General features: G+C 33.2%; 5 protein-coding genes across 6 annotated transcripts in view; 2 read left to right on the plus strand and 3 right to left on the minus strand.

Annotated features, from left to right (window-relative positions):
• Positions 1-1,323, minus strand: part of LOC134838004 (uncharacterized) — a 42,110-nt gene extending 40,787 nt beyond the window's left edge. The window contains exons 1-2 of the mRNA XM_063853436.1: positions 975-1,323; positions 859-925 (exon numbers count right to left, since the gene is read on the minus strand). Coding sequence (XP_063709506.1) covers positions 859-898 — 40 coding nt within the window. The 5' untranslated portion in view covers positions 899-925; positions 975-1,323. The remainder of the gene's footprint in view (positions 1-858; positions 926-974) is intronic.
• A 10,497-nt stretch (positions 1,324-11,820) lies between these two features.
• LOC134827067 (soluble calcium-activated nucleotidase 1) lies at positions 11,821-13,401 on the plus strand. The gene is made up of 2 exons (XM_063839601.1): positions 11,821-12,048; positions 12,162-13,401. Exons 1-2 carry the CDS (start codon positions 11,946-11,948, stop codon positions 13,292-13,294), a joined length of 1,236 nt encoding a protein of 411 aa, XP_063695671.1. The 5' UTR covers positions 11,821-11,945; the 3' UTR covers positions 13,295-13,401.
• LOC134827068 (mediator of RNA polymerase II transcription subunit 30) lies at positions 13,371-14,221 on the minus strand. The gene is made up of 2 exons (XM_063839602.1): positions 14,096-14,221; positions 13,371-14,041 (listed from the first exon to the last, which is right to left on the minus strand). The coding sequence occupies exons 1-2, from the start codon at positions 14,106-14,108 to the stop codon at positions 13,407-13,409; spliced, it is 648 nt and encodes a 215-aa protein (XP_063695672.1). The 5' UTR covers positions 14,109-14,221; the 3' UTR covers positions 13,371-13,406.
• Positions 14,222-14,246: 25 nt separating this feature from the next.
• LOC134827071 (protein asunder) lies at positions 14,247-16,869 on the plus strand. Its single transcript, XM_063839605.1, has 3 exons — positions 14,247-14,464; positions 14,528-14,634; positions 14,691-16,869. The coding sequence occupies exons 1-3, from the start codon at positions 14,371-14,373 to the stop codon at positions 16,488-16,490; spliced, it is 2,001 nt and encodes a 666-aa protein (XP_063695675.1). The 5' UTR covers positions 14,247-14,370; the 3' UTR covers positions 16,491-16,869.
• Positions 16,870-17,005: 136 nt separating this feature from the next.
• On the minus strand, positions 17,006-27,117 carry LOC134827069 (ubiquitin carboxyl-terminal hydrolase 32). Of its 2 annotated transcripts, none has more exons than XM_063839604.1 (9): positions 26,946-27,117; positions 26,079-26,313; positions 22,167-24,739; positions 20,975-21,286; positions 20,500-20,669; positions 19,336-20,002; positions 19,087-19,274; positions 18,350-18,535; positions 17,006-18,291 (listed from the first exon to the last, which is right to left on the minus strand). In XM_063839604.1, exons 1-9 carry the CDS (start codon positions 27,001-27,003, stop codon positions 17,464-17,466), a joined length of 5,217 nt encoding a protein of 1,738 aa, XP_063695674.1. In that variant the 5' UTR covers positions 27,004-27,117; the 3' UTR covers positions 17,006-17,463. The 2 variants fall into 2 exon arrangements, with proteins under 2 accessions (XP_063695674.1, XP_063695673.1); XM_063839603.1 differs by having other exon boundaries at positions 20,443-20,669.
• Positions 27,118-27,158: the final 41 nt, after the last annotated feature.

Below are 27,158 nucleotides of genomic sequence, written 5' to 3' on the forward strand. Positions count from 1 at the left end.
TATAATATTTTCCTTTTATCTGATAAAATCTTTCGTTCGTCGTTAATTCATGTGTAACAATATGACAGAAAAATTTCACCTGCGTTCGGGAATGGAGCCAACAAGATTTCAACGAAAAAAGTCATAAATAAGAAAAAACTGTGGCAACACCTGAAGATGATGATGAACGTTCCATGCATGATACAAAAAATTTTTTAATTTAAATTGAAATATTACAAGAACATGAAAAAAAATTACTACTACAAAACTATATAACGACATGATTAAAAATCACCATTAACGATTAAACGTGAATTTTTGTCATAAAATCCAAATCGTAATTTAAAACAAGATCTTTATCGGATAAATCAAAGCGACTTAAGTTCCTAACAGATGTTTCGTAAAACGAGTTTTGACGCGGTCATTATCGCAATATGCAAATTTCAGACTTCATTAAATAATACTAAAAGACTTCTTTCATCTCTTCTTTTTTTTTTTTGCTAAAAACCTGCTAAAAAATGACGCTTTACTGCACGAAAAAAAATTGTAGTCTAATAAATCTTGACAACATCCTTCATCAAATATGAAAAGTTTTACTAATGAAGATTTCATGTTCTTTAATCCTTAATCTTCCTAGTGCGATGACTGACGAGTAGTTTGCGTTAAAATAACAGTACAGGTACAAAAAAATAAAGTAAAGCACTACTTCCTTTTTGTATTTTTCATGCGCTTCACATACACAGCACTTTGTTAATTGCGAAAAATGTGACTTGCATGTAATGTATTTTTAATGGAAAATTCTCAGGGAAAAAAAATTATTTCCACACATTCACACTCGAATTAACATAGATCATTATTTATGATTATTGGAAAACTCACCTGACGCAAGAACAATTATAAATACTGCTATTTCCTTCATTTTTCCTTGTCGACAAGTTCTGACTTGCTTGATAAGAGTTCCAATGCAAAATCTTGGTTGATATAAAATACTTGACCTTCTTTTTCCCCTTTCCTCGACAAGAGATATAAATCACTCACTCACTTACAATGGGTTGCACCACTTTTCTTTCTTCCTTTTTGTAACCTTTCTTGCGAAAATTTTTATTCTTATTATTTTTTACGGTATAAGCTTCTTTAGCACTTTTGTTTATTTATTTTTAGAGTGACTCACTTTTCCCTGTTCAAATTTCTTTCTGGGTTGAAATACAATAAACCACTTTTACCTGTCTTATAATTTTTTTTTTATAGAAATTTATTTATTTATTTAGACTGGAGTGTCATTAAATAAATATATAAGGACGTAATAAGCTTTTATTTTATTTTCGTCTCGCTTTTTTTTTAATGTGCAACTCAGGTGCAATAATTTTATTTATTTTTGCATTTATTTATTTTTTTTCCTTTTTCTATTTATTTTTCCTTTTATTAGATAATATTTTTTTTTATATTTTTAAATTTTATGTGGTTGACACAAATAAATAATTTATATTATCAACGGTTGAACGAGCAAATAATTTTTTGCTGATGATAACAGTTTTCCCACAATTTATTTTTTTTTTTATTTTTTATCACTTGACCGATTTTCCTTTTTTTTTTTTGACAAATAATTTTCTCTATTATTCACTTGTGCGTTAATAAAACATGTGATCACAAAATATTATTTATCTTTTAACGCTCTTTTTATTTATTTCGGTTGAATGATAAACACACGTGAGTGCTTCTAGCGCTGCCGCTTCTGATATAAATATTAATCCGTTCGTAGTCAAATAAAGACTGAGCTTTCTGTTTTATTCACGTTCTGCCTCAACGTATGGTCGTCTGCTATGTTGGTTGAATTCCTCTCGCGCATAAATATTTCATCTCTTTTTGTTTGCTTCCACATCGTTCGACGACGAAAAATGAGAGAGAGTAAGTCTGTGTGTATGGCGCAAAGTTTTGAACGGAAAAAACCATGATGAGAACACGAGTTTTAACTTTTTTTTTTGCTGTTGTTGTTGTGATGTCTTGTGCATATGTTATGTAGTGCAACTTTTGAGGAAAATACGGAAAATATTAGCTAAACATCGCTATTGTTTGGGAAATTTATGTGAGAAAGTGCATCGATGAGGAAAATTTCTTGCATTTGTATGGAGTTTTGTGAGACTTGCAAAAAAGTTAATCGGTGATCCCTTTTAAACCAAACAATTTTTCGCATCGGTGAGATTTTCAGCGGTGAATTATTTATTTTGATGGTAAAGATTTAAAAAAATATATGATTAGGTTGCTTTTAATAAAATTTGATAAATAAAAAAAATTCAAGTAGGTTCAACATTCACAAATTTGAGTAAAAGATGACTGAAATGACACTTTTTAAACCATTTTTATTTATTGTGGTCAAAAAATTTAATGTTTAATTAAATTAATTAAAATTTAATTATAAGAATTTCAGAAAAAAAAACAGATTGATAACAGAAAAAAAGCATTTAATGCGAATAAATTATGCAATTTATTCCAATTTTCGTTCAAAAACGTTAAAATAATAAAAGCAATTAATTTTTTTTATTTGCTTTTTTCCCATTATTTATAAAATGGGAATACATATAAAAATGCTAAATTAATGAATAAATAATTAAATTGGGGTCAGCGTTAGAAAAAATATTAATTATTTTAATAAATAAAAAAAATAATTAAATAAATTTAAATTTTATAAAATTAATTAAATCTCATCATCAAAATATTGTTGGAACAAAAAACGAAAATATAAAAAATATTATCAAATTAAAAATTAATTAAAACAAATTTTTTTCTGCAAAATTTATTTTTCACGATTTTACACAAAATTAATACAAAATTAATTTACTTTTAAGAATTTTTAATGAATTGAAAATTTTATGATTTTTGTTTTTTTTTACTTTATCAAATTTTTCAAGAAAAATATATCTAATGATGTATTTATATTGTTTCAATAAATGACAAAAATAACAAATGTTGCACTAGAACAAACCAGAATCTTGACAAGCTGTCAGATTACGTTTGCCTCTGCAAACAAAAATACAAATGAAAACTACAATCGGAAGCCACTTTAATTGAATTTTATTCTTTGGAGTATAAAAAATCATCCAATGATCAATCTCCCTCAAAGCAGGCTACGTGAGCAAGAAAACACGTGAATTATTCCATAAGCCTTTAAAATTCATAACATAACATAAAACAACATATGAAAATAAAAATAAACGAAGAAGAGGAAATTTTTTTTCATGAAAAATTGAAAGTTGAAAGAACTTGCAATCGATGAAAATTTTATTGTTTTATATTGTTTATAAGCTACAATGAGCACGTTCATTGAACATCACACTGCGATATTGGCAAAACAACACCTGAAAACTGCAGTTTTGAAGATATGGAGAAAAAACGGCAGCAAATTTCATATCAACATCACCGTAGCAGGGAGTAAAGTTTTTTCCGAACATCCCAGAGGAGATTGCATCTGAAGCTGACACAGATGTCTTTAAAAATAATAATAAAATGCAAGTGCTCGTGCATGTGATGGCAGCTAAAGGAAAAGAAGAAAAGAGCAGAAAAAAATATTAAAGATGAATGAAGCATAAAGTACAGCAGTGATGCTCGAAACATGCGAAACTCGAAGCTTTCACAAGCAGAAAAGTAAAATGATTTTTTTAGAGCAATTTATATGAAAATATTTTGATATCGGGTCTCCTTTGTCTCACTCCAGGCTAGGTGCACAATGTGACACGATGCTTGTTGGTCGCCATCGGGGACACTGACTCTTCAAACAGAAATATAATATTATTATTGCTTTCTTTCCGTGCACATGCTATGCTATTTCATAGAAATGATCCTCATTGAAAATTCATACAGACACCGTTCGTCTTTCTCTTCCTCTCTGATAAATTTATATTTATTTCACAATTTCCATTATTTTTCTTAAATTGAATTTTATACGTCGTTTTGTGCGGTCGTTGTGTGTGTTTTTTGTTGTCTACATAGCCATGAATAATTGAATTAAAAAAGTATAATTTGATGATTTACAATGGAATTGCTCTGTTTGTCTGTCAGAACAATGTATGATGAAGTGAAGTAGTAGTTGCAGAACCGCCAAAAAATCTTTAATTTATTTTTAGAGATAAAGAGTTATTTTTAGCGATTTTTTTTTCGGGAACGATAAATAAACAACAAATTGATCGAGTCAATAGAATGGAATTTTAACGTTTTTTTACTTATTAACAGTTTCGATTCGAGCGCCCAAATAACAAAAAAGCGACCAAACAATCCTTTTGATTTTACCGCGTTTTTACTTAATTTTTCTTTGTTTCTTTCTGCTTTTAATCATTTCCTCTTAATTTTTTCGCTTCTCATTCATTGTTTTTTTATTTAATTTTTTTTACAATTTTCAAAAATATTTTGACATTAAAAAACAAATTAAAAAATATTTAGCGTTAATTTTATCAAAAAACATCGAGAAAAAAAACAAAAAAAGCTTTGAAAAAAAAATTAAGCAATTAAAAGTGAGAAACGAAAAAAATAAAGAAAACGTAAAAAATTATTTTTCGTAAATCTAAGAAAAAATTCAAGAAAAAAGTGTCAAAATTTAGTGAACACACGGTATTTACCAGCAAAATATATTCAACTGATTCCCCGAATTTATTGAAAAATGACACAAATTTAACGGATATCTGCTTTTGTATTTTTCGATTTTTATTTACCGTCAGTCTGCTACACAGAACACCAATAAAACTCGCAGCATAAGCCCAATTCGAACCCAATTAACTTTTCAGGTTAAACAAATAACGCTTTCTACTGAATCGCAAAATAAATGATTCACTATTTCGCTTACGGACAGGCAGAAAACAAATTGAATTTCACCTTTTTGCAATAAAAAAACGAGAAAAAAAAGTCCATTATCAAACGTTAAATATTTAATTAGCATCCTCTTTCAAACTTAACCTACAAAAAAAAATAAATTCTCCTGTTTGGCGGAAAAGTCTCGGCACATCAAAGGCGGCGTGCATCACCACACAAAACTTTCCTCCCAACAAAGTTTTATATCTAAATATAATGAAACAAAAACCAAAAATGCAATTGCATTGATCAAAAATACACCGACGTTAAATTGAATTTCACTTTATACGACGAGCCACGGAGAAAAAAGGAACGAAAAGAGGGTAAATTGCACGTTCGCTAAACATGAAGCATTAACAACTAAATGAAATTTTGGGTTTTGATAGAATTTGCACACGGAGAATCGTACACAGAGACAGAGCAAAGATCGGTTGCAGCGTGCAAAAATTTCAGTTTGATCGACATTTATATAATTGGATGATGTGCGTTTTGTTGTATGTCTAATATTTGCTCTATTTAGCTTTTTTTTCATTGAAAATTTAAAATTAAACAGAAGTTATATCAAACGAAATTGCTTCGTATTTACTGATTCGCTGCCATTCATTTTGTTACTAGGTCACTGGAGTAAAACTGTGCATTCTGGGACAAATTCCAGGAAAATACGGAATATTATTAGCATAATTGGTGACACTCTGAGGAATGGAATTCCTTTCAAACATTCCAAACGGTTTTTTTAGAATCCTGCAGATTATCTCTGGTGTCGTCGTCACACGAAAGAATGCTGCTATTGTTGTTGTTGATAGTTTTTTTTTGCCGTGTTATGTGTGCGATAAAGACGGAAATTTCAAATGGTACGTGTTCTTCTTTAATATGATGTTCAAGCGATATGTGCATAACGAGCTGAACAAGCAAATGATGAAAGTGCCGTGGAGTGGTGATTTTTGCACCGTTTTCATCCAAAATTGTATTTTCGTCCATGATGTCTTTAATGATAAGATAAATTCTAGTCATACCAATAACGCATTTGAATTAAGCCCCAAGTCGTAAGGTGTTGGTTCGAGACTCGAAATCTCGAAAAAAATTTCTAGTCTTAAGAATTTATTGAGATATTTTTGCCAAGACGTGGAAAATTGATATTTTTGGTTTTTTTGAAGCAATGGTAGGTTTGCGGGCATATGTTTCTTGATGAAAAATAATCTACTCGAGACAACGAACAATCATAGTGAAAAAATTTTCATAAAAAATTTTACCTTAACTTAGATTTTTGGCGATTTTCAAGGAATTTTGAAATGTCTTTGGTCAAAAATCAAAATTTTTTGAAAAAACAAAGGTTTTTCACTAAGATTGATTGTTGTCCCCATCATTATTTGCCAAGAAACATAAGCCAAAAATATCTATTTTCCACGTCTCGCGCCAAAAACAAATTTTTTTGTGCAGCTTTGAGTTTATCCCCACTTCCTTGAATAGGCGAACGAAAAAAAAAATAAAATAAAAATTTCATTTGATAGCGATTTGACTGTAATTCAATACTTACGATGTAATTCACGATTTTTCTTGACCCAAATTTCTACCTACCTCAACTTCGATGCACACGTGTTTGCCTTGTGTCAGTCCCTGAAGGTCACAGTAAACTCTCTCTAATAAAATAATAAACTTTCCACTTCTTTTCTTATATGATGGGATTACCTACTAACGATTTTCATTCTGACTTCTTCTTCTTGCTTGCACAAATCTCTTAACAACAATCGTATACGATGTGACTCATAAGTGAACAACGAAGGAAAATAATAATAAGAAAATCTTCGCTACGTGACTACAATTTCATGGTTCTTCGCTAGTTATACAACACGAAAAACCATCATTGTCGTTAGCATATGGAATTTTCAACTACCTATACCTGTCTTTTGGTGTGGTGTTTTGCCTTCAACTGCTACAAGAAGAACGGCAAAAATTTAAAAATGAGAGAGGAGATTTGGTGAGAGAGAGACAAAAAGGAAAATTTGACGAAAGAGAGAAAAACTTGCACGAAATCATTCAAGTTTAATTTGATGCTGAAATATTAGCAATAAGAAAATCGGTAGACAATTTTCACCAAGAAAAGTTAATAGAGGAAATCAAGTTCTATATCTCATGGAAGAACTTTTTTACAAAATTATGTAAAATTTTGAAGATAGGAGCACGTTAAGTTATACGAATTTCTGTAGTAACGTGTACGTGCCTCAGCATAATTTTTTATAGCATAAGAATGAATTAGCAGATTCGCGATTTCTTAAGATGCCAACAACTTGCAGTTTTTTAGGATCATAAATGTATCCCTTTCTGAATTTTACTTTTCCCAGAAATATTTGGTTAAAAAAATACTTTTCGTCAAGATTTTTTTAACGCTAGTGAGAAAATTTCAAAAATTAATAAAATAATTTTAAAAAAAAACTTGTAAATTCTTAAATTTTCATAAATAATTTTTCCTTTAAAAATTCAGTAAAAAATGAAATAAAAATTACAGACATTTATTATTGACGGACTAAATGTTTTGTATGAGAAAATCGTGATTTAAATTTCAAAAGCTACATAACGGTCAATGAGACCATTGATTTCTCAGTGCGTTTTATCTTTTTTCATATTCATATGAAGCAACACGTGCCATTTTCTAACATTTGATAAGTACTCATCATCTCAAGTGCGGTTGATACTGGGTGACAAAAGAAAATAATCATCAATGATACTTTGTTGTTGTCTCTTTATACTACATGTTACTGAATCCAAAAAATAATGACGATGAAGTGTTGAAAAGTAAGACAAAAGAAGCCTGATGACTGGCAAAATTTAAGTGTTCCTCACTTTTTTGAGTTATAAAGACATTAAGCTTTGCATAACATGACAATTGGAATTTTTGGGTTCAACATTTCTATATGTACGTGACAAAAGCTCACAATAGACTGAATGCGGAGAAAACAAAAGGATGATGTTACAACTATTTAAAGATGATTTTCTCTGAATGTCATCATCATTGAAAACGAAATGTTAGAAATACGACCAGATATCCTACAACACTTCCAGTTATCTATTGAAAAGTCATTGTTTAAAGTACGTTTGTATTAAAGTAGTTTTCTTACCTTGCACAATAAAGACGCATTAATGTCAAATAATCCCAAAGCAGTAAATTTAATTGGATTTTCTTTGATTTGGGAACAAAAATTTTGGATCTACAAGTTGAAAATAATTAAAAAATTTAAATTTCTTTTGGAAAAAGTTACTTACACAATCTTTATTGACATTATTCCTCTTAAACTTAAAAAGTGTGGTCTTTATTTGATCAGTCTTCAACAGAAAAATCCAAAATAATTAATTTTTTTATTAAAAAAAAATAAAACTTACCAACTCCTGACAACTTTCTGCACTTTTACAAACAAGGACAAGAGCCGCAAATGTCAAAGCCATTGAAACAACATCCCAATTCCTCGATTCATCGTGACCAGATGTATTTTCGATGGTAAAATACAAAATTGCCGTAAACGTAAAAATAAGTTGAACTAATATTGCAAGCAACGAGAAATGAAAACTTTGATTCACGAGTCCAGTTAATTTATAGATTTTTCCATACTCGTAACGGCATTGCTCGATTTCGTTATTTAAATTTTCTTCAACTCTCGATGGATTAGTTTTTTGATGATTTTTCATCAATTTCACTCGTAATTTTATTTTTAGTAGCGAAATTTTTATTAAATCGAGATGAAATCCGTAAAAAATTAATTTATATAAATTTGTGAGAAGATAAATGAGAAAAAGAATCAAGTGATATTTAAAAATTTTGAAAGAAGAACCATAAATTGAAACATTAAGAACCAAAATCCAAAATAAAAAGAAGAAAAATTTGTGCTTTGCGTGCGAAAAAGACTTTTTAACCGTCAAACATGGCAAATAATCTTCATGGAGTTTATCGAATTTTCGATAAAACTTTTTCAAAGTCTTTCTGCGTAGAAAAGTTTCAATGCAACAAACTGTATGGGCAACACCAAATCCTAAAAAAAATTATTTATAATTTTTTTTTAGAATAATGAACAAAAAATCAAAAACTTACCGTAATAATAAAGAGTTCCAATCGTCTCCGAAAATAAAGTACGATGAATTTGCTCTGAGGGAGCCAGCAAAAACGTCATTCCAAACAAATTAATTAACAAAATATTCAGTAACACCAATAAAACATCTAAAAATTTGTTATTTGAACAAGGAAACATCACGAGAACATTAAAAACTTTTAAAATGCAGGAACTTTCCAATGCTAATTTAGAAATATTTTGTTGATACATTGTTGGATGTGCTGTCGTAATGATGATTCGTGAACAACTAAAGTTGAAACTTGCACTTTTATTAATTAAAAACTTTCTTCATCCGTCATAGGACTTGAAAATGATAGCAATATAACGAGGTAGGTCACAATGCTGCTCGTCATCTATTTTTAATAAATTAATTTTCCCATAAAATTGTGATTAAAATTGATACTTACAGCTCCGAGTAATGCCAAATTGACCTGGAAAAGGTCAACTGCGGAAAATACGACGGGACATTGTAAGATTTGCAAAGCGAATCCATGAATCTGAAATATTTTGTTGATTTTAATGTATTCTGCTCCAAATAAAACTCAAGGAATAAAAAAAGAAGATTACAAAAAATTAAAAGTTAAAAAATCGAATTGCGACTAAATGGAAGTTTTCAAGACTAAAATATTTAAATTTTAATGATCGAGTAAAATCAAGATTTTTTAACTAAATTTTTCATATAAATAAAATCGTCAGAAAAATAAAAAAAATTAAATTAAAATTTCATTTAAAAAAATTTTTAAATTTAATTTAAAAAAAAAATAAAAATCAGAAGAAAAATCTTTGAACTGACAAAAAAATTTCAATTTTAATACGACCTTAATTGAACGAACAAAAATTTAAAAAATTCTCATACCACCATCCGATTTTCGTTAGTTTTCGTAAAAACATGTAACACATTTGAGATTTTCTGCACCTAAAATTAAAAAAAATAATTGAAACAATTTTAAAATAAAAATTAATCAAAACTTGCCATTTTAATACATTTCTGCACTGTGAATGTTATCATTAGCATTTTAATAACATTCGGAGTGATATTAATGATGCCTGCTTTCAAAAAGTGATCCTTTTTCATTTTCTTGTCAAAACGTGGAAAACCATCGTCCTTGCTTAATGCAGTTCCCGGAAACTCTTCCAGCACCACTAAACACATCGAGTACGCATCACTCGTCAATGTGTAAAACATTTGCACAATTATCATCAATAATGACCACCCAAAGCAATGATTGACATCGTGTACCAGTTCATATATTTTTCCATAACTTTCTCGAACTGCTTCGAGTTTCACTTCAAACAGATTTGGATGCAATTTGTTATAAACTTTGAACATTGCTTCATTTTCCTTCATGTTTCGCAACTGTTCGTACAAATCCTCGAGCTTCAAATAAACCAGTTCCACATGAATCACAAATTGGGCACATCTGACGCACGCACTGAAGCTAAAAACCATAATTAGGGTGCCATGAGCTCCGATGTTCCATCCATCATAAATCAATTGCAATATGGTAAAGGCCATAAGACCACCAAAAAGTGCCACTTTTATACGAATTGCCAATAATCGCTTTCTTGATGTCCCGTAAGAAGGCAATTCCGTTTCAAGCACTTCGTATTTTCCGTAAAATGAATGAAGGAGTTTTCGGTAGTAGAAGGATTCGAGATTGAACACGACATATCCGATGATGAGACCTCCGTAGACAATGTGCATCACGAGTTCCGTTAGGTAGAAAGTGAAGCGACGATTTACGAAACTTTTTCTGAAGGAAAAGAAAAGAATGCAGAATTTTACGAGTGAGTAAATTATGAGGACCTTGTTGGCGCAAGAAGATTTCTTGGAATAAGGCAAGTATCCGAATAATTTAAAAAATAAAAATATTCCACAGATATTTCGAAGAGTTTTACTGCGAGGTTCATTCGGATACATTTTCACTTGATTTAACGAGAAAAATGAAGTTGAAAAAGCTTTTATATGAAATAAATTTTAATTAAAAAATTATAATTGATTGATTTAAAACGTAATTAAAATGGAGTGTTTAACGGTATTGAACCTTCTTCATTTTAATTTTAATTTTTTTTTTAACTTTCAGCCTCAGAAACAAAAAAAAGACATTTAGTGAATATACTTAATTATTTCTAATTTTATCTTAAAACATTATTTTGATAATTTTTTATTTTTAGCTTTAAGAAAACTTTTTAATGTGTTATGGAAGCAAATTATGTTCATTTTTATGATTTTTTTAGAAAACTTTTTTTTTTATTTAAAAAATAAAACAAAGATCAAACACATTTTTCACAAAATATTTATTCTGCTGCAAAAAAAAATTATTTATTTTTTTTTATTGAACAGTTTCGAAGCAAAATTGCCTTCAAAGCAACATACATATTTTTCATTTTATTTTACAAGAAAAAAATTGAAACTTTTGCTTCTTCATTCGAAAAAAAGTTTTAAAAAACATTTTTTCTTACTTTTTTCAACAAATTTCGAGCAAAGAGCACAATTTGAAGAACTTTTGATTTATTATATCGAAATTTTATTTTATTTTTCGACGATTTTTAAATAAAATTAATTTTGAATTCTAAAATTTAATAAAAATTGATTGAAATGTAACTTAAGAAAATTATTTACGGTTATTAAAAAAAATAAATTTAAACAAAATTTTAAAAAATTCTGACCACGGAATTGTAAAAATAAAAAATTTTGTGAAAGAAATCCAATTTTTTATAACAATTTAAAGATTTTTCTAAAAATTTCAATGAATTTTCGCTTAAAATCTCTCCAAAAGACATGAGTCCCGTTAAAAAAAATTCCCAATGAGAAAAACACATGTTATCACACATAGTTTAAATGTGTGAAAAACAGTACACAAGACATTTATCATACGCGATACCCAGTGTACATCGAGAATTTATCACTTTCATCAAATAAATAGATCACAAAAAGTGAAATAAAAAGTCGATTTCTTTGATCTCCCAGGGCCCCAAAATGATTTAGTGTCGCCCCGATTGATAGTCGTCAGAGAGTTCATCAGCGGATAAATGAGCAATTCATTGATCATCGCTGGTAGGGACCGCACGGATAAAATGTATGACTGGAGACAGAGACTCTTGGCACCCAGTCCAACTTATCGAATAGGAAATCGTAAGTGTATGAGTAAAATGTAAATATTTGGAAAAATATCCACGTATTATGATAAAACATACAATTTTTTTGTCTTCGTGTACTCATTTAGTCTAAAATGGTTTTACTTACAGGCACGATACGCTTCCAGACGCAATTCGTATGGCTCTTAATTGTCCTTGGATTTGTAGTTTTAGTCTTTTTCTACGTCAAGCCATCGTCATCCGCGTCAAAAGGATCGTCCTCGTCGTACTACGAGAGCAATTACTTGAGTGACAGCGGCAACGATGGCGGCACCGTGTCGATGCAATATAACCACACATATCCCCTGAGTGCGCCGATCGTCAGCAATGGCATTGTAAATTATAAGATAGCAGTAATCGCGGACATGGACACAGATTCGCGCATCAAGGCATCCGAGGAGCAGTGGAAAAGTTACCTGAAACACGGATTTCTCAGTTACAACAGTCGCCAAGACAGCGTCACGGTGAACTGGGACACCGAAGATACCGTGGAACTCACTTCGTTCTACTCGAATAAGGGACGTGGCATGGAATTGTCCGAATTAATTGTATTTAACGGCAGACTTTTAACTGTTGATGACCGTACGGGTTTAGTTTTTGAGATAATTAGAGATAAGATGATACCATGGGTGATACTCGCTGACGGAGACGGCACCTCTTCGAAAGCTTTTAAGGCCGAATGGGCCACGGTGAAGGACGAACATCTCTTTGTCGGGTCCATGGGCAAGGAATGGACCTCGAGCACGGGCGAATTCCTCAGTTATGACCCGATGTGGGTGAAACGTGTGTCAATTACCGGAGAAATCCATCACATTAACTGGACGAATCCGTATAAGGCGTTACGCAAAGCTACGGGTATCGATTTTCCCGGATATATTTTACATGAAAGCGGAATGTGGTCGCACGAGATGAAAAAATGGATGTTTTTGCCGCGACGCTGCTCAAAAGAAACCTACAACGACAAAGTGGACGAACACAAGGGATGCAATTTGCTGATTAAAGCCGATGCGGACTTCAAGAAAATTGAAGTTGTGAAAATTGGCGAAATTAAACCGACTCTCGGGTATTCCAGCTTCAAATTTGTACCAAATACCAATGATCAGGTAATTGTAGCACTGAAATCGGAAGAAGTCGACGGTAAAACTGCTACCTATATCACAGTATTCAGAATTGACGGCAAAATTCTCCTGCCTGACCAGAAAATTTCAGCAACTCTCAAATTCGAAGGCTTGGAATTCGTGTAAAAAGACAGAAATCTCGAACTTAACTTTAAAAAAAAAATGAATGTGACAAGATAGAAAATTGATAAAAAAAAATATATATATAAAATTATTATTTTAATTAAAATCAGTAAAATTAAGATCGTCTCATGGACAGCATTGTATTAATTTCCCAAATGATGATCCTCAACTTATCAATAACTTCTCGCAATTGTCGATTTTTCGTGGAAAGCATATCCGACAATTCCTTCGCTTCCTGCACATATTTCTTATAATCGTCTGTTATTTGCACCTCTGGACGAGTATCGGGCCCATCTTTCAACGGAACAAAATTCATAATGTGCGGATAATCCGTGTCCTCGAGACCGTCATTCACTTTATCAAAAAGCAATCGCAAACGTTTAAACAGCAATCGCAAAGTCCGAAATTGTTCCTGAACCTTCATTTTCTTGTCCATGCTGCTGGTGAGACCTTGTTGCGTGCCATTTGGTGGTGCAACGACCTTCAGAAGCGTGTAAACCTCTTGGAAACGAGAAACAATGTCGATTACCGTATCTTGACCAATTTTGCAAAGTGTGAGTAAAGGAAAGTCGCGTTGATGAATTGGTTGTGCTGGAGGTGCCTGTTGTTGCTGTTGTGGCTGACCAGTTTGTGCGGGACTCTGGTTCGGAGGAGGACCTTGCGGAGTGGTTGGAGCTTGTTGTGTGTTGTTTGTTTGCTGAGCAGGACTTTGTGCCGGACGAATAACTTGTCCTTGATTGGGGAGAAATCCTGAAAATTAACAAAAATTAATACTTTTTTAAGGTAAAATGAGCTTTTAATTACCTTGTTGATTCATTTTTATCGTATTTTGTTCGTATTTATTTCATGAAATTAACTAAAATTGAATTTTTGTTTGAATCGCTTTTGATTTTAATTTTTTTTTAGGGTTTGTTCGAGATTTATCTTGTCATCAGTCAACCTTTGACAACTTCGATGTCCATGAAAAAACGTAAACAAATGAAAATTATTTGCCGAAATACGATTTTTTGTTAATTTTACAAGAATTTCCAGAGTAAAAGCCATTTAATTGGGAGAAGCATTCCTTGGAGTAGTGAAAAATGAACGAAATCAACCACAAAACGGTGTTCGTACTGGATCACTCGCCGTATTTTGGGATTTCGGCAGAAAGTATGCTGGAATTAGTTGGCTTAGGTAAATATTTTAAAGAATTTACAAGCTGAAATTCAAAACTTTATCATTTTAATACCTTTTTAGGACCTCCAACAGCACCTCCCATATCAAAAAGTCTCTGGACGTGTTCCGTTGAGGCTTCTGTCGAGTATTGCCGTATTGTTTGGGACTTATTTCCATCAGGGAAACTTGTAAGAGCTTCAATTTCGTTTTAATTTAAACCTTAATTTCACTTTTTTTTTTGTAGATTCGCTTCGTGGTGAGTGACAGTGCAGCTCACATCGTCAACACATGGACCAGTGGCACCCAAAACTTAAGTCATATTGTCAATGCGATGGCCATGGTAGGTGTCCCGCCTCGTGCTACCTCCCAAACTGCCGAATATTCCGTAATTCATGGTTTGCGTGCTGCCGTTGAAGCTCTCGCCGAACCCACGGACTTCCAAAAGGAACAAATGGTCCTGTCTAAAACGGAAAATTGCAAATTAGTGAATCGAGGACGGGTAATTTGCATCACCTCAGCTCGCGATGATGCCAGTATGAAGAGTTTGGAAGACATTTTTCACACAGTGCTGATACAACAGAACACAATTGCGGCACAACATCCGGAATTTCTTAAAGTGGATCATTGTCACTTTGTGATAATTAATTTGTATCCCTGCAACATGGAATCGCATGTCACAAATCGACCCGTAGTGGATGTCTCTCCCGTTCTTACGAGCGAAATTCATTCAATTCGAGCGGTGAAGATTTCTAATAAGCTCACGCATCTCATTTTGCTGCATTATGACTTGGCAAGTACAACCGTCACGGGAATTCCAATGAAAGAGGAGCAAAATGCGAGTTCTAGTGCGAATTATGACGTTGAAATTTTCCATGGGAGACGAGCACATTCGGTTTTTCTCGGTACGGAACTTGTTTTGCCCCGAAGTCTCAAGGAAGGAGCAGAATATGAAACTGTGACGCTAAAATGGTGCACTCCACGTTCCTGTGGCTCATCGGAAATGCAACCTTGTCTCGCTTTGCATCGAATTACACCAGTTGATGTGACATCTCGTCCCAGTTCGTGCTTAATTAACTTTTTGCTCAACGGCAGATCCGTTTTATTGGAGATGCCGAGAAAGTCTGGGGGTAAAATCACGAGTCATTTGTTGTCAGCGCATGGCGGCGAGATTTTTATCCACTCTCTGAATGTTTCTCGCAGCAGTTTAGAAGACCTTCCTTCGATTTCTGAAGGAATGGGAGGTCGTGTAACGGATTATCGCATCACCGACTTCGGTCAACTGATAAAAATGAGTAAACTGGTTCCGCTGAAGCCTCTTCCAGAGCCAAACGTTCGTTATTTGGACGAAAATCTACTAAAAACCCGCACGAGACTTAGCAAAAAAACGCGTTATTGGCCCCTAACGCTCGGAAATACGGTTTTATACAACGTTCGAACCTTTGTCGAGCCAATTTTAACTTTTACTCAAAAGGAAGAACTCAATGACGAGGAGGTTTTGCAATGCAAACAAGCAATTTACAATATCGTAGCACTCGAAACACGTCATGACCCCTTGCCACTACCGAATATGGGCAATCGCTTAAAGGGTGTCAAAAAAGACGAGCAATATCGGTTGCTGTGGTCCGAATTAGAAACCGTTATCAGCACTTCTGGCAAGTCCTTGGGTCACAAAGCGGTTCTTAGTTGTTTGCGCGAATGCAGGACTCGATCGTCTCACGATCCAATTATCGATAAAACAAGTGAAATGGATACCTTGGATGCGGCTTCGTTACGAGCGAGTGTTATCCGGGCCACAACGGACTCGCCACTTTCACCTCCGGTAGTGGGAGATGTGGCAGCTTCACGTAAAAGAGCTTTTTCAACGGGCGGCGGCACGAGGTCGTTATTGGATATTTTTATTGCTGCGGATAGAGCTCAAAGTCAAAAACGTGTCGATTTTAGTGGGAGACTTTGTACACCGCCTGGCCAAATTGCAAAATTGTATCCGCAATTGGGACTCAAAGACAACAATTCGAAAGAGACAGAGTTGAAATTAGGCAGTTAGGACGAAGTTTTTATGTTCAAATAATTTTAAGGTGCATTTAAGGCGAATAAATTTAATATTTTCGTTTTTTGTCCCATCAGGATTTTGATGAAAAAAATTTTAAAACTTTTTTTTCCTAATTTTTAATGTTTCTGGACGTTAAATTAAGAATTTTTTCATTGAAATTATTTTAATTTATATTATTTTCAAATTAAAAAAATCGAATTTAAATTTTAAAAATTAAATTTTTTTGAAAAAAATAATTTTTTATCACGAGTCTAAATTGTTTTTCATATAAATTTTTATATTTTAACAAAAAAATTAATTTCAAATCCATTTCTTTTGAATTTTTACGAAAAAAGTGACAAAAAAAAGAAAATTTTAAATTAATTCGCCTGATCGTATTTTTTAAGAAATAAAAAAACCATAAATAATTTTTTGAGTATATTTTTTAAATTTTTTGAATATTTTGCCGAGCACATTTCTTTTTTTAAGCGTATTTTATATCCATAAATATTAAATTTTAAGTGATTTTTTTGACTGACGACATAATTTTGAACGAAAAAGTACAAAAATTAATTTTAAATTTTTATGGAATGGTCTCTTTTTTGCATATTTTCATTGAAATATTTAATAGTAAAAGCTCCAAATGACTACAAACTGCTAAAAATTGCACTTTTTTAAATTTTTGCTCAGACTTTTGCCAATTTTCATTTAAATTTTTTTGCAAGTGACTATCTAATATCATCAATAACTGTGTGCTTTACTGGCATTTTGTTCTTAATTAAAATGGATTGATGAATTAAATAACAATTAAAGCTAATAAACAATACTCTCTGCTTACGAATTAATTTGATTCTCTCTTCTAAATATAGATTTTCTCATATACATATAGCAACTAATTCATGATTGATTAGCAAAAATGTCTAACATAACAAAACAATAGTGATTTTTTTTGTTTGAAGTAAAAAAAATATTAGAAATTATTTTTTCCTTAGGCAATGACACACATTTTCCTCAAATCACTGTCAGCGTCTTCCTGCTCGAGCACATTTGGAATTTGGTTACCGTCAATTTTCGGTAGATACGGCACGTAATCGAGTCCCTTGCGTTCGTAAAACAGCAAATATGCCGTACTGGGATCGATATTAGGTGGTTGTTGTGAATTAATTTCGCGGCAAGAGCTGTCGTTGTAGCAATACCAGGAACTATTTGGATTGGCGGCATATGCCACGTAGTGTCCGCCATTGAGGAGTCCCGAATGCGAGACAACGGCATACAAGTTGTACTTCAAGTCGAACGGATCTTCGTCCTCCTTCAAGTTGTGATTGTGATAATCTTTCAGTTCGTCATCAAACACGGGTGTTTTCGTAAGACTCGTCGAAACAAGTCTTTTTCGGCGTCCCAGCGGTTTTGTGATACTTTTTCGACTACTTGCAAGCACGGAATTCCTCTTAGTTTTGCTTTCTTTTAGCACCTCGGCCATTTGCGGCTCCACCACGTCTTTCAGCAACTCACTACTGTCATTCGTGTCGATGGCATTTGACGCACTTGCGTTGTCGTTTTCCGTTAATGCATCGATATGCGACGCAATTTCCGATTCCCGGTCAAATTCGTTAATTTCTTCGGTACAATCGACGTTACACAGGTTCTTTGATTCCAGAGCTTCTTGTTCCAGTAATTCGCGATGCCGCAAAATCGTTTCTTGAGGTACAGAGGCCAGATATGGGGTTGGATCGAAGTTTTGAAAGGGGAAATTGACGACTTTTTGTGATTTGACCCATTTGTTGTGAACGTAGTTGAAGCGCTTTAGATGAACAATCTAAAAAAAAAAGTTTATTAGTAAAAGCGGTTTGAGAAATTTGAATGAAAATTCTTACAAGAATCGGCGGTAACTTCCAAATTTGCAACTTTTTGGTAGCTGGTTGTTTTCCCTTGCAATGCGAACAGTGATACCATTGTTCCAGTTGTTCTTCAGATGTGAATGCCCTCAGACAGTAATCCAAATCTATCGGGTCAGTTTGTTGTTTTCGACAAATTGCAATGGAACTGTGTTCTTCCCATATCTAGAAGTGGTAAAAAAAATTATTAAAAAAAAATATTCTTTTATATTAAGGCTTCTCTAAAATTATTTCTGATTTTTTCTCCTAAATAAAAAAAAATTAACTCAGGTGAAATATTTTTTCATATAAAATGACTAAATTCAAACATTTTTTTTAAAAAATAATTGATGTTTTTTAATGATCAAACTTTTTTCGAAAAAAAAAAAAAGCACGAACTTTTTTTCAAAATAAAAAAAAAAAAAAAAAATTTTGAAATAATTTTTTCATGAAAATAAAATTTTAAAAATTTTTGTGTTTTCTATTAAAAATATTTTTTCTAGAATTAATATCAGAGAATTTCAAGGTCCAAAAATTATTTGAAATTTTAAAGAAGAAAAAAATTCGATTTTCAATTTTATTTTTAAAAAATTTTCTTCCTTGAAAAAATATGAAAAAACAATTAATTTTAAATTAAAAAAAATCATTTTGACTTTTCAAGGGGGAACAAAGCTTAAAATAAATTAAGAGCAGACTTTAATATTAATTTTTAAATTTAAAAGAAAATATTTTTTTACCCTTTCTCGATTGCTTTGATATCTCAAATGAAGCGCCGTAGGATCCCAATCAATTGCCAAATTGATGTTATTCAGATTGATTAAACTGCTTAGATTGTTCTTTCCAGCGGATCTTTGAGATGCACGACTTGACGTTCGATTTCCCAAATTAGGTGTTGGTTCACGAGATCCTGTAATTTCAGGTGTCACTACAAAAAAAATTAATTAGTAATTTTTTCAACAAAAATAAAAAAAAAATTTTAAATTTACCATTTTTCAGAAGAAATCCCTCCAACAACGGTTCATCGTTGCACGGAATCTCACATCCGCGACAAAATTTACTCCAGGGACACAAACAACACACGCGCCCGCCCTCCGCAACAGCCTTCAACGTAAACGGAAAATCATATCCTAAACTATCATCACAATCGGTTGCATGATTCGCCTGATCTGGCGGCGTTGGTGGTAATTTGCTCAGTAATCGCGACACTTGTGTCCAAACGCTGCAATAAAGCTCTTTGTTTGTCACGCCCTCGTAGCACGGAATTAGCAATGGCACACCAAAGAGTCCGGGTCGCGTCTTGTGATGCGACAGAAAATACGTATCTTGTCGACAGAGGTTCCGGTGCACTGCCATGAGGTAACTTGTCGTCTTAAGTTTCGAGTTGTCCTGCATTGAGGCAGGCTCGCTGTCCGTTTCGCTGATTTTCCGCTCGCAATCTGCATCGTCGTCGGATAAAATTACACGACCACACGTGACGCAACGATCCTCACGCGAATTTGACGATTGGTCGATGTTGACACTCGCGAGAGAAACGGCATCATTATTGCTGTTGTTCAGTAAATTCAGTGTGGAGACAGTTTTAGGTGGCGAATCCGAGTCCTCGATTTTGGTGAATTTGAAAGTTGCGGTGTCGTTGATGTTTTGCTCGTTTTTCTACGAAAAAAGTTTAAAAAAATACGTTAATTTTTGATTTTTGTAAGAAAAAATACAGAAAAGAGTTAAAGGCACATTATTAAGTGCTTATCTGTCTAAAGTTGATTTCTCAAGATAAAGAGCGTCTTGTGCAAACCCCTGTGGAGAAAAATCTTGTAAATTGTAAAAAAATAAGGAACTACCAAAAAATGGTAACTTTTGGAAAAAAAAATAATTTTTTTAAAAAATTTCAAAAATATTTACAAAAAACAAGCTACTTTTCTGTACAAAAAAAGGTGCCTAAAATTTTTACATGTGGGGGCGACTGGTCGCATCTCTGTACAACTCAACAAAAAAAGCACAAAATAATATGGAAAAAAATCTATTCTACTCTAAATAATTAAACTAAAAATTAAATCTACAAACTACTTACAAAAAAATTAAAAAATCAAAATTCCTACCTTGAAACACAATAAATTCGGGGGCATGCACAAGACATTTCCAAAGCAGCGTCTTACCTTCGCCGGTCTTCTTTTCTTACTGTAACATTCACATCTTTCAATATCACTTGCAGCACTTCCGCTACGATTTTTCTTATTACTAGACCCATTGCCGCTTCCATGCTCCTCCGACGACGAAATCGAGACCATTGACGACGCAACTGATGACAACGACATCTGATTTTGTTCTGATTTTTTCAAATTAAACATATTTTTAAGGAGAAGATCTTTTTTGATTTGATTTTAAATGTGTTGATTGATTGATTGAGTGTTAAAATTCAGAGAAAGTTTGAAATGAAATCAAGAATATATGATTGTTAGTGTTAAATTCATTCCGGAAAAACTATCAAAAAAATTTTTTTTAGGGAAGCGATAATTTAATGAAAGCATTTTTTTAAAAAAATTAAAAAATAAAACAGAAAATAACGGCGGAACGAAACATAACAATAGCAACCAAAAAAGGATGAATGAGTGGATTTGGGAAATTTCTCACCTTGGTTTCGTTGGATGTCTTTGAGGCCTTGCTCGATGTTGGTGGCGATGTCAGCGGTGTCCTCTCGCGCACGTGCAATCTCTTCCAGGGTCGGGACTTCGTAGCACGTCAACTCGAAAGCCGTACTGATTTTTATCTTCAGGTCATTCGGCAACACACACTTGATTTGGGCATTTGCTAATTCGCACACCAGCATTTTCTCGGGCTCCAAGTTGCAGAGTGTCGATAGATGTTTTTTCAAGTCCCAGTAGCGGGACTCGGAATTTAATCTTAAGCCGTATTTGATGGGAACGGAACCATTAAGGAATATAACTGAAAAGAAAATTATTTATTTTATTTAATTTTTTATTATTTTGTTTTTTTTTAGTTTAAAATTTATTTTAAACTTTTTGTCTCAAAAATTTCATAAAAACAAGAGAAAATAAAAAAAATTAGGCAGAAAAATTTAAAAATTCCTTAAATTTTGATAGTTCTGAACAAAAAAATAACTAAAAATTAATTTCAGAACTTTCGTTCCCGAGAAAAATTTTTGAGAAAAAATAACAGACCCGTTATAAGGAAAAAATTGACGTTTTTAAGCTCAAAATTTTCAATTTTTTTTTTAAATTTTTTTAATAGTTTTTGGAAAAAAAATATTGTTTCATTTTTTTTATATTTTCATTTTGTAAAAAAGTATTTCAAATTTTTTAAAATTTTTTGCCCATATTTTATATCTAAGTACCAGTTTTATTTTGACATCTTCTCCAAAAATGAGTTTTATCCAATTTTCACAAAATTACTGAATATGAAATTTTTATTTTTTTGTTTTAAGATTTTCAATGAAAAATTATGTTTTATTTCACTTTTTTATAGTTTTAAAAAAAAATATTCAAAATCAAATTAAAAATTTTTTGATGAAAAAATTCTAAATCTTCGCCAGTAATAAAAAAATTTTGACTTCTATGAAAAACGAAATATTTTCTAAGCCCTATTTTTATTTAGACTGCTTTTTTATCATTTTTCACTTGAAATTGAGATCAATCTAAAAAATTCTTAAAAACAAGTAATCTTCAATAAAAAAAAAAGTATTTCAAAACCATATTTTATTTTGTCCCCTTCCGAATTTTTTTTATTGAGACAAAAAGTTTGAAATAAATTTAATTCAAAAAATTGATAAATTTGTTTAAAAAAGGAAATAAAAATTTTAACTCACCTAAAACTTCACAATAAACATAATTTTCAACAGGTAACGGTAAACTTAACAAACTGAAAGGATCGAAACGAACAGATTCGTTGCCGCATGTCAAGCAACTCACTTTCGACTTCAATTGCCCATAAAACAGGTCAACAATGATACTTTGATTTCGCGCATGATGCTGATTCCACGCCTCGGCCGCCACAAGAGCATCTGCTCTGCCATCGGAATCTTTGAGTTCCGTGTAAGGCTTTTCCGTTACGCGATTTAAGTCTTCGTGCAAAGCGTCGAGCAACCAAGCAAGCAGTTCCTGCGAGTCGTGCTGCCCGCCACCCGAGAACTGTTGAGCATTTTTCGTGACACAAAATCGCAGCTTCAATGGCGCCACTGATCGCGACGAGGCTGTCCACACTTCTTTGAGCAATTCCGCATATCGCATCACGAGTTGTCCCTTTGTGCCGAGCTTGTTGGTCGTATTCACTTCAAACATGTGCATATTTTGGCGGAAATATTGCGTAAGTGGTTGCGTGTTGAACAGCACTTGCAACGCGGCATTCATGAAACATGTGTTGCCGAGATTGTGTAAACCTGTGGCTCCGGGAGCGTGTGTCGAGGTGGAAACAATGGATCCAACTGTGTTACGACGCTCTTGATTGTTGAGGAACGACGACTGCGTTAGGGAGCCAAGTTCTTCGGGCCATGTCAAGTCTTTGTTTCGCACTTCGAGCAAGATTTCGTCGTTGTCCTTGATGTCCAAATCAATAAGTGACAAATGCTCTTCTTCTAACAAGTTAAAAACGGCATCTGTGGTAAGGCCATTGGACACATGCCACAACCGGATATCCTCCTGTTTCAATTTTAAGTTTTGACATAAGAATTCGCCGACTTGCTTGACGGTCGAAAGTTTACTGAAAGCGGCTGTGTAGGCCAGATATTTCTTGGGTGGCTGCAAAGCTGATGACACTGACGAAAATGACGAATAATTTGTTGAAGCAAGAGCCCCATAACCGCCCGAAATCGCAGAATAAAATGGCGCCGCTGATGTCGCGTTATTTTGTTGCTGCTGGTTCGGTTGATGATGTCGCAAGATACGCAAGTTCAAAGGATACAATTCCAGTTCAAGTTGATTAGAATCTGGCGGTTGAATGACTTGGCGTGGCAATGGCAAGTTCCCGCCGTACTTTAGATACAAATATTTCCACAACGATTCCGGGAGCAACTCAAAATCCCGGTGTTCTACAAGAGGCATGTCCTTTTTTAAGCGACCTCCTTCGCCGGTGAGGGTTTTTGCGGTCTTATAAATTGATGGTGAAACTAAATTATTGTTGTCAATCTGTCCGGGAGGGCCGTTTATTTGTTTTCCAATTGAAATTCCGCTGCTTCCAGAACCAAGACTTGATGAATCTGCCGTGTTTAGAAGGTCTCCCATGCTTTCCGTGGAATTTGATGTGAAACTTTCATCACAAATCATCGCTTCGTCGACATTTTTGGGCAGACTCTTGCAATGCATGCAACTTGAGGTGCCATTTTGTTGCGTCCATTGAAGCCAATTTTGCCACCAATCACCGGAAATGAGATACCAAAATTGACCGACTTTTAGCCCGCGTTTAATTTCGCGCGTTAACCACCCACGAACGATTTCGTGTTCTAAATGCTTGCATTGCGGCTTCAGTCCCAACACAATATGGCACACTTCGAAGAGCAAATCGAGAAATGGCTGCACCAAATTTAGCGCACTCTCGACACTCCACATCAAAAAGTCTTCTTGTGTCAATTTAAATTCAGGAATTTCTGTTATTTCCTCTCCGCCTTCACTGCTGTTCACTTTTGTCACGCGTCTCATGTGCAGTTCGCGCAGAACTTGATCCCGATTCAAATGTTTAAAAGCACCATTTCCAATTTCCTTCGCCACGGACATCAGTGTCTCGATCATTTGTTCCACTTCCGTGAAACTTAGCACCCCATCGCGATCCGTGTCGAAAACTTTGAAGCAAAACTTCATTCTTTCCACAGTTGGTCCCCGGCATGCGGCACTCACGCCGCAACACAACTCCTTAAAGTCAATGTGTCCATCGCGGTTCTCATCAAACGCCAAAAAGACGCCAGTTAATGCGGATTTCGGCACTGGCGGACTTATCAATGGCCCAAGTGACTCCATATCAAGTTGTCCCGTCATCGCGGAGCCCTTGAGGTTCCAAAACATCTTCTCCAGATCCTCGATATCTTCTTCCTCGAGATGCGTGACCCCTGCTAGACTTTGGTAGAACGTTGGCGTATCCTGATCGGATGTCAGTTGCACACACGTCTCCACTAAGAGCCATTTTGAGAGAATTGTGGCGTCCTTGTGTATCGTTATCCATGATTTAAATTGCTCAAATGTTACGCGATCACTTTGTCCGAATAGTGAGACTTGGTATTTGTTGTATAATATTGCTTGTTGCGAGTTGCTTGTCGAATATCCATTTGTTGTTGTTGTTGTTGTTGTGAGAATGTTGTTACTTTGGTATGTGGCCTCTGTCTGAAGTTGACGTTGAAAATCCGATTTGATGATGTGTGTGCCGGATTCGTTGCAATAAAGTGTCCATAGGAATCTACAAATGAAAAAAAGAGACAATTACAATGTTTGTTTTTGTGTGTTACGAAAATTAAAGAAGAGAAGAGAAAAAAACACAGAAGATATAAATTGATATGACCTAGAGACTACATTAAAGTCATATTGGAGATGTGTAGTAATGCCTTTTGCTTTTCATTATATTTTTAGATAATAACAATAAATAACTATTATTCTTGATAATTCGCTGTTTTTATTACGTGTTTGGTTGATAACGTACATCGATCGTGTGAAGATCGCGCCTGACTGTTATTGAAAATATTATTGAATGCCGGAAATTCCAACGACATGCAAACCTGCTTTTTTGCACATCATTATGACAAATTTTTTAGCAAATAAAAATACGAGTTGCGAACTGCAAATTAATTTTTCTACATTTTTTTTTAACAATAAGGGAATAATTTAAATAAAAATCAATAGTTTCGTTTGATTTTTTTTTTTTTTTTTTTTTTTTGAAACAAAATAGGATAATTTTTTTTTAAATTTTTTAAATATAAATTTCAATTGAAAATTACTAAAATGAGAAATATTTAAAAATTAAAAAATTTTTACACTTTTATGCAAAAAAAGAAAATATATTTTTCATTATAATCATGATCAACAAACGGATTAAAATTAATTTTATTTTTAAAATTTTCTAATTTTTTTTCTATTTTTTAAAGTCAATTTTTCTTCAATTTTGAGTTCAAGTCGGCTCAAATTTGAAAAGAATTATCATTTCGCGTCTAAAAAAGATTATAAAAAAAACAAATAAAAACTTTTTTTCAACCTCATTAAAATCCTGATGGGACAAAAAATAAAGAAAATATTAATTTTTGTCCATAATTTAGTAAAATTTTTAAAAACTATCAGACCGAAAATTTAAAAATAAAAAAAAAATCTAAAGAAATTTTCAGCCAAAAATCTTTCAAAAAAGATGAAAATTAAAAAAAAGTCAAAGATTTCAATTTTCAAAAATTTTGTTGACAATTTCATATGAAAAAGTAAAAAAAAACCTTTTTACTACTAAATATTTTGCGAAAATACCGATTTTTGGTCAAAATTTGATTTTTAATAATTCCTCAATCGTTATTTAAATTTTAAACTTATAAGTCAGTCACAAAATTTTTTCGAATTGCATTTAAACCGTACTTGAGTTTGACCTTCTTGGATGCAATCTTCACAATCATGTTTACTTTTTTTTCATAATGTAATAAAAATTCAATTTTGTATTGTTATTGTTATCACGTGTGGTATATATGTGTGTCCGTACTTGGTTACGATTATATTATGTGTACACAATGAAAGAAAAAAAACACAGGTAATAATTTAAGACTTACTTAATTTTCTCATCTAGCGTTCCCTTTGTTAGTAGCACCAAGCCACACACGAGCTCCTTGAAGGCGATGCCTTTCGCGGTGCCTCCACATGCCGCAAAAAGCCAGTCCGCAACACTCGATGGCACACTTTCACATAACACGTCTTGGATGAAGGCACTTTTACTCAATGTCTGACTTCCACTTCCGGACGATCGCTTGAATGCCTCTTTTAATCGCTCTAACTCGGCTGGTGATACTGAAAAAAAATAAAAACAGAAAAAAAGAGTTAATATATGATGGGAATTGCGCGATGATGACAGGAAAACAACAAAGAGAATATTCGATGCACCTGTCACACTCGTTCATTGTGCTCGAAATGGTGACTAACGACATCGACGATAATGAGTTCAAGGTTACTACGCCTGGTGCATCTCATTAAGATTCCAGACTCGCGTCCCAATGACGAACATTCTTGAAAAATCGTCGCAAAAAATAGAATAGATAATTGACCCGAACATTATTTAATTGAACAGGCAACAACATACACGTACAAAGAAGCAAATTATCGTACGACAACGTTGTTTATCCATATTCATATGTGGTGGATGTTACGTATGCAAGACATGTATGCATCAGTAAAAAAAATTGTCTGTTTTTTTGTCTATTCACAACAAAACTACGAATTTTTCTCGTATTTCTTGCAATGCACCGTCTATTTGCCCACCAAAGACAATGAAAAACGCGAATCGCGCTGTTTGTCGTGGTGCTGCGTGGCTTTTGGCACGACAAGAACGAATAAAGGGGTGATAATGCCCGAGACAACGAAAGAAAATAATTAATTAGGTCTGACATTTTATTGCGTATATGTGTGGAAAAATTTCAACTTACTTCGTTTCAAGCTATCTTCGTACGTAATGCAGGATGGTTTCGAATTCTTTTCACCCATTATCACACGCTTGGTCAATTCCAAGTCATTTAATACGATTTACGATATTTTTGCTGTGGTTTATCACTAAGTTTTTACATTTTTTTCTTTCTCGCAAATTTTTTGATTGTTGACAAATTATTAACATTACCCATGTCACAATTGGGAATTCGGCC

Source organism: Culicoides brevitarsis, chromosome 1 (assembly GCF_036172545.1).
Source record: "Culicoides brevitarsis isolate CSIRO-B50_1 chromosome 1, AGI_CSIRO_Cbre_v1, whole genome shotgun sequence".
Taxonomy (NCBI): domain Eukaryota; kingdom Metazoa; phylum Arthropoda; class Insecta; order Diptera; family Ceratopogonidae; genus Culicoides; species Culicoides brevitarsis.

Bases quoted from the DNA above. Each gene is read 5' to 3' on its own strand.
- LOC134827067 (XM_063839601.1), top strand. From the start codon at position 11,946: ATGAGCAATTCATTGATCATCGCTGGTAGGGACCGCACGGATAAAATG. The intron at 12,049-12,161 runs GTAAGTGTATGA...TTTTACTTACAG, and splicing joins AACTTATCGAATAGGAAATC to GCACGATACGCTTCCAGACG.
- LOC134827071 (XM_063839605.1), top strand. From the start codon at position 14,371: ATGAACGAAATCAACCACAAAACGGTGTTCGTACTGGATCACTCGCCG. The intron at 14,465-14,527 runs GTAAATATTTTA...ATACCTTTTTAG, and splicing joins GCTGGAATTAGTTGGCTTAG to GACCTCCAACAGCACCTCCC. The intron at 14,635-14,690 runs GTAAGAGCTTCA...TTTTTTTTGTAG, and splicing joins TATTTCCATCAGGGAAACTT to ATTCGCTTCGTGGTGAGTGA.
- LOC134827069 (XM_063839603.1), bottom strand. From the start codon at position 27,003: ATGGGTGAAAAGAATTCGAAACCATCCTGCATTACGTACGAAGATAGC. The intron at 21,287-22,166 runs GTGAGTTAAAAT...TTTTCTTTTCAG, and splicing joins TGTTTATTGTGAAGTTTTAG to TTATATTCCTTAATGGTTCC. The intron at 20,670-20,974 runs GTGAGAAATTTC...TGAAAAAATCAG, and splicing joins AGACATCCAACGAAACCAAG to AACAAAATCAGATGTCGTTG.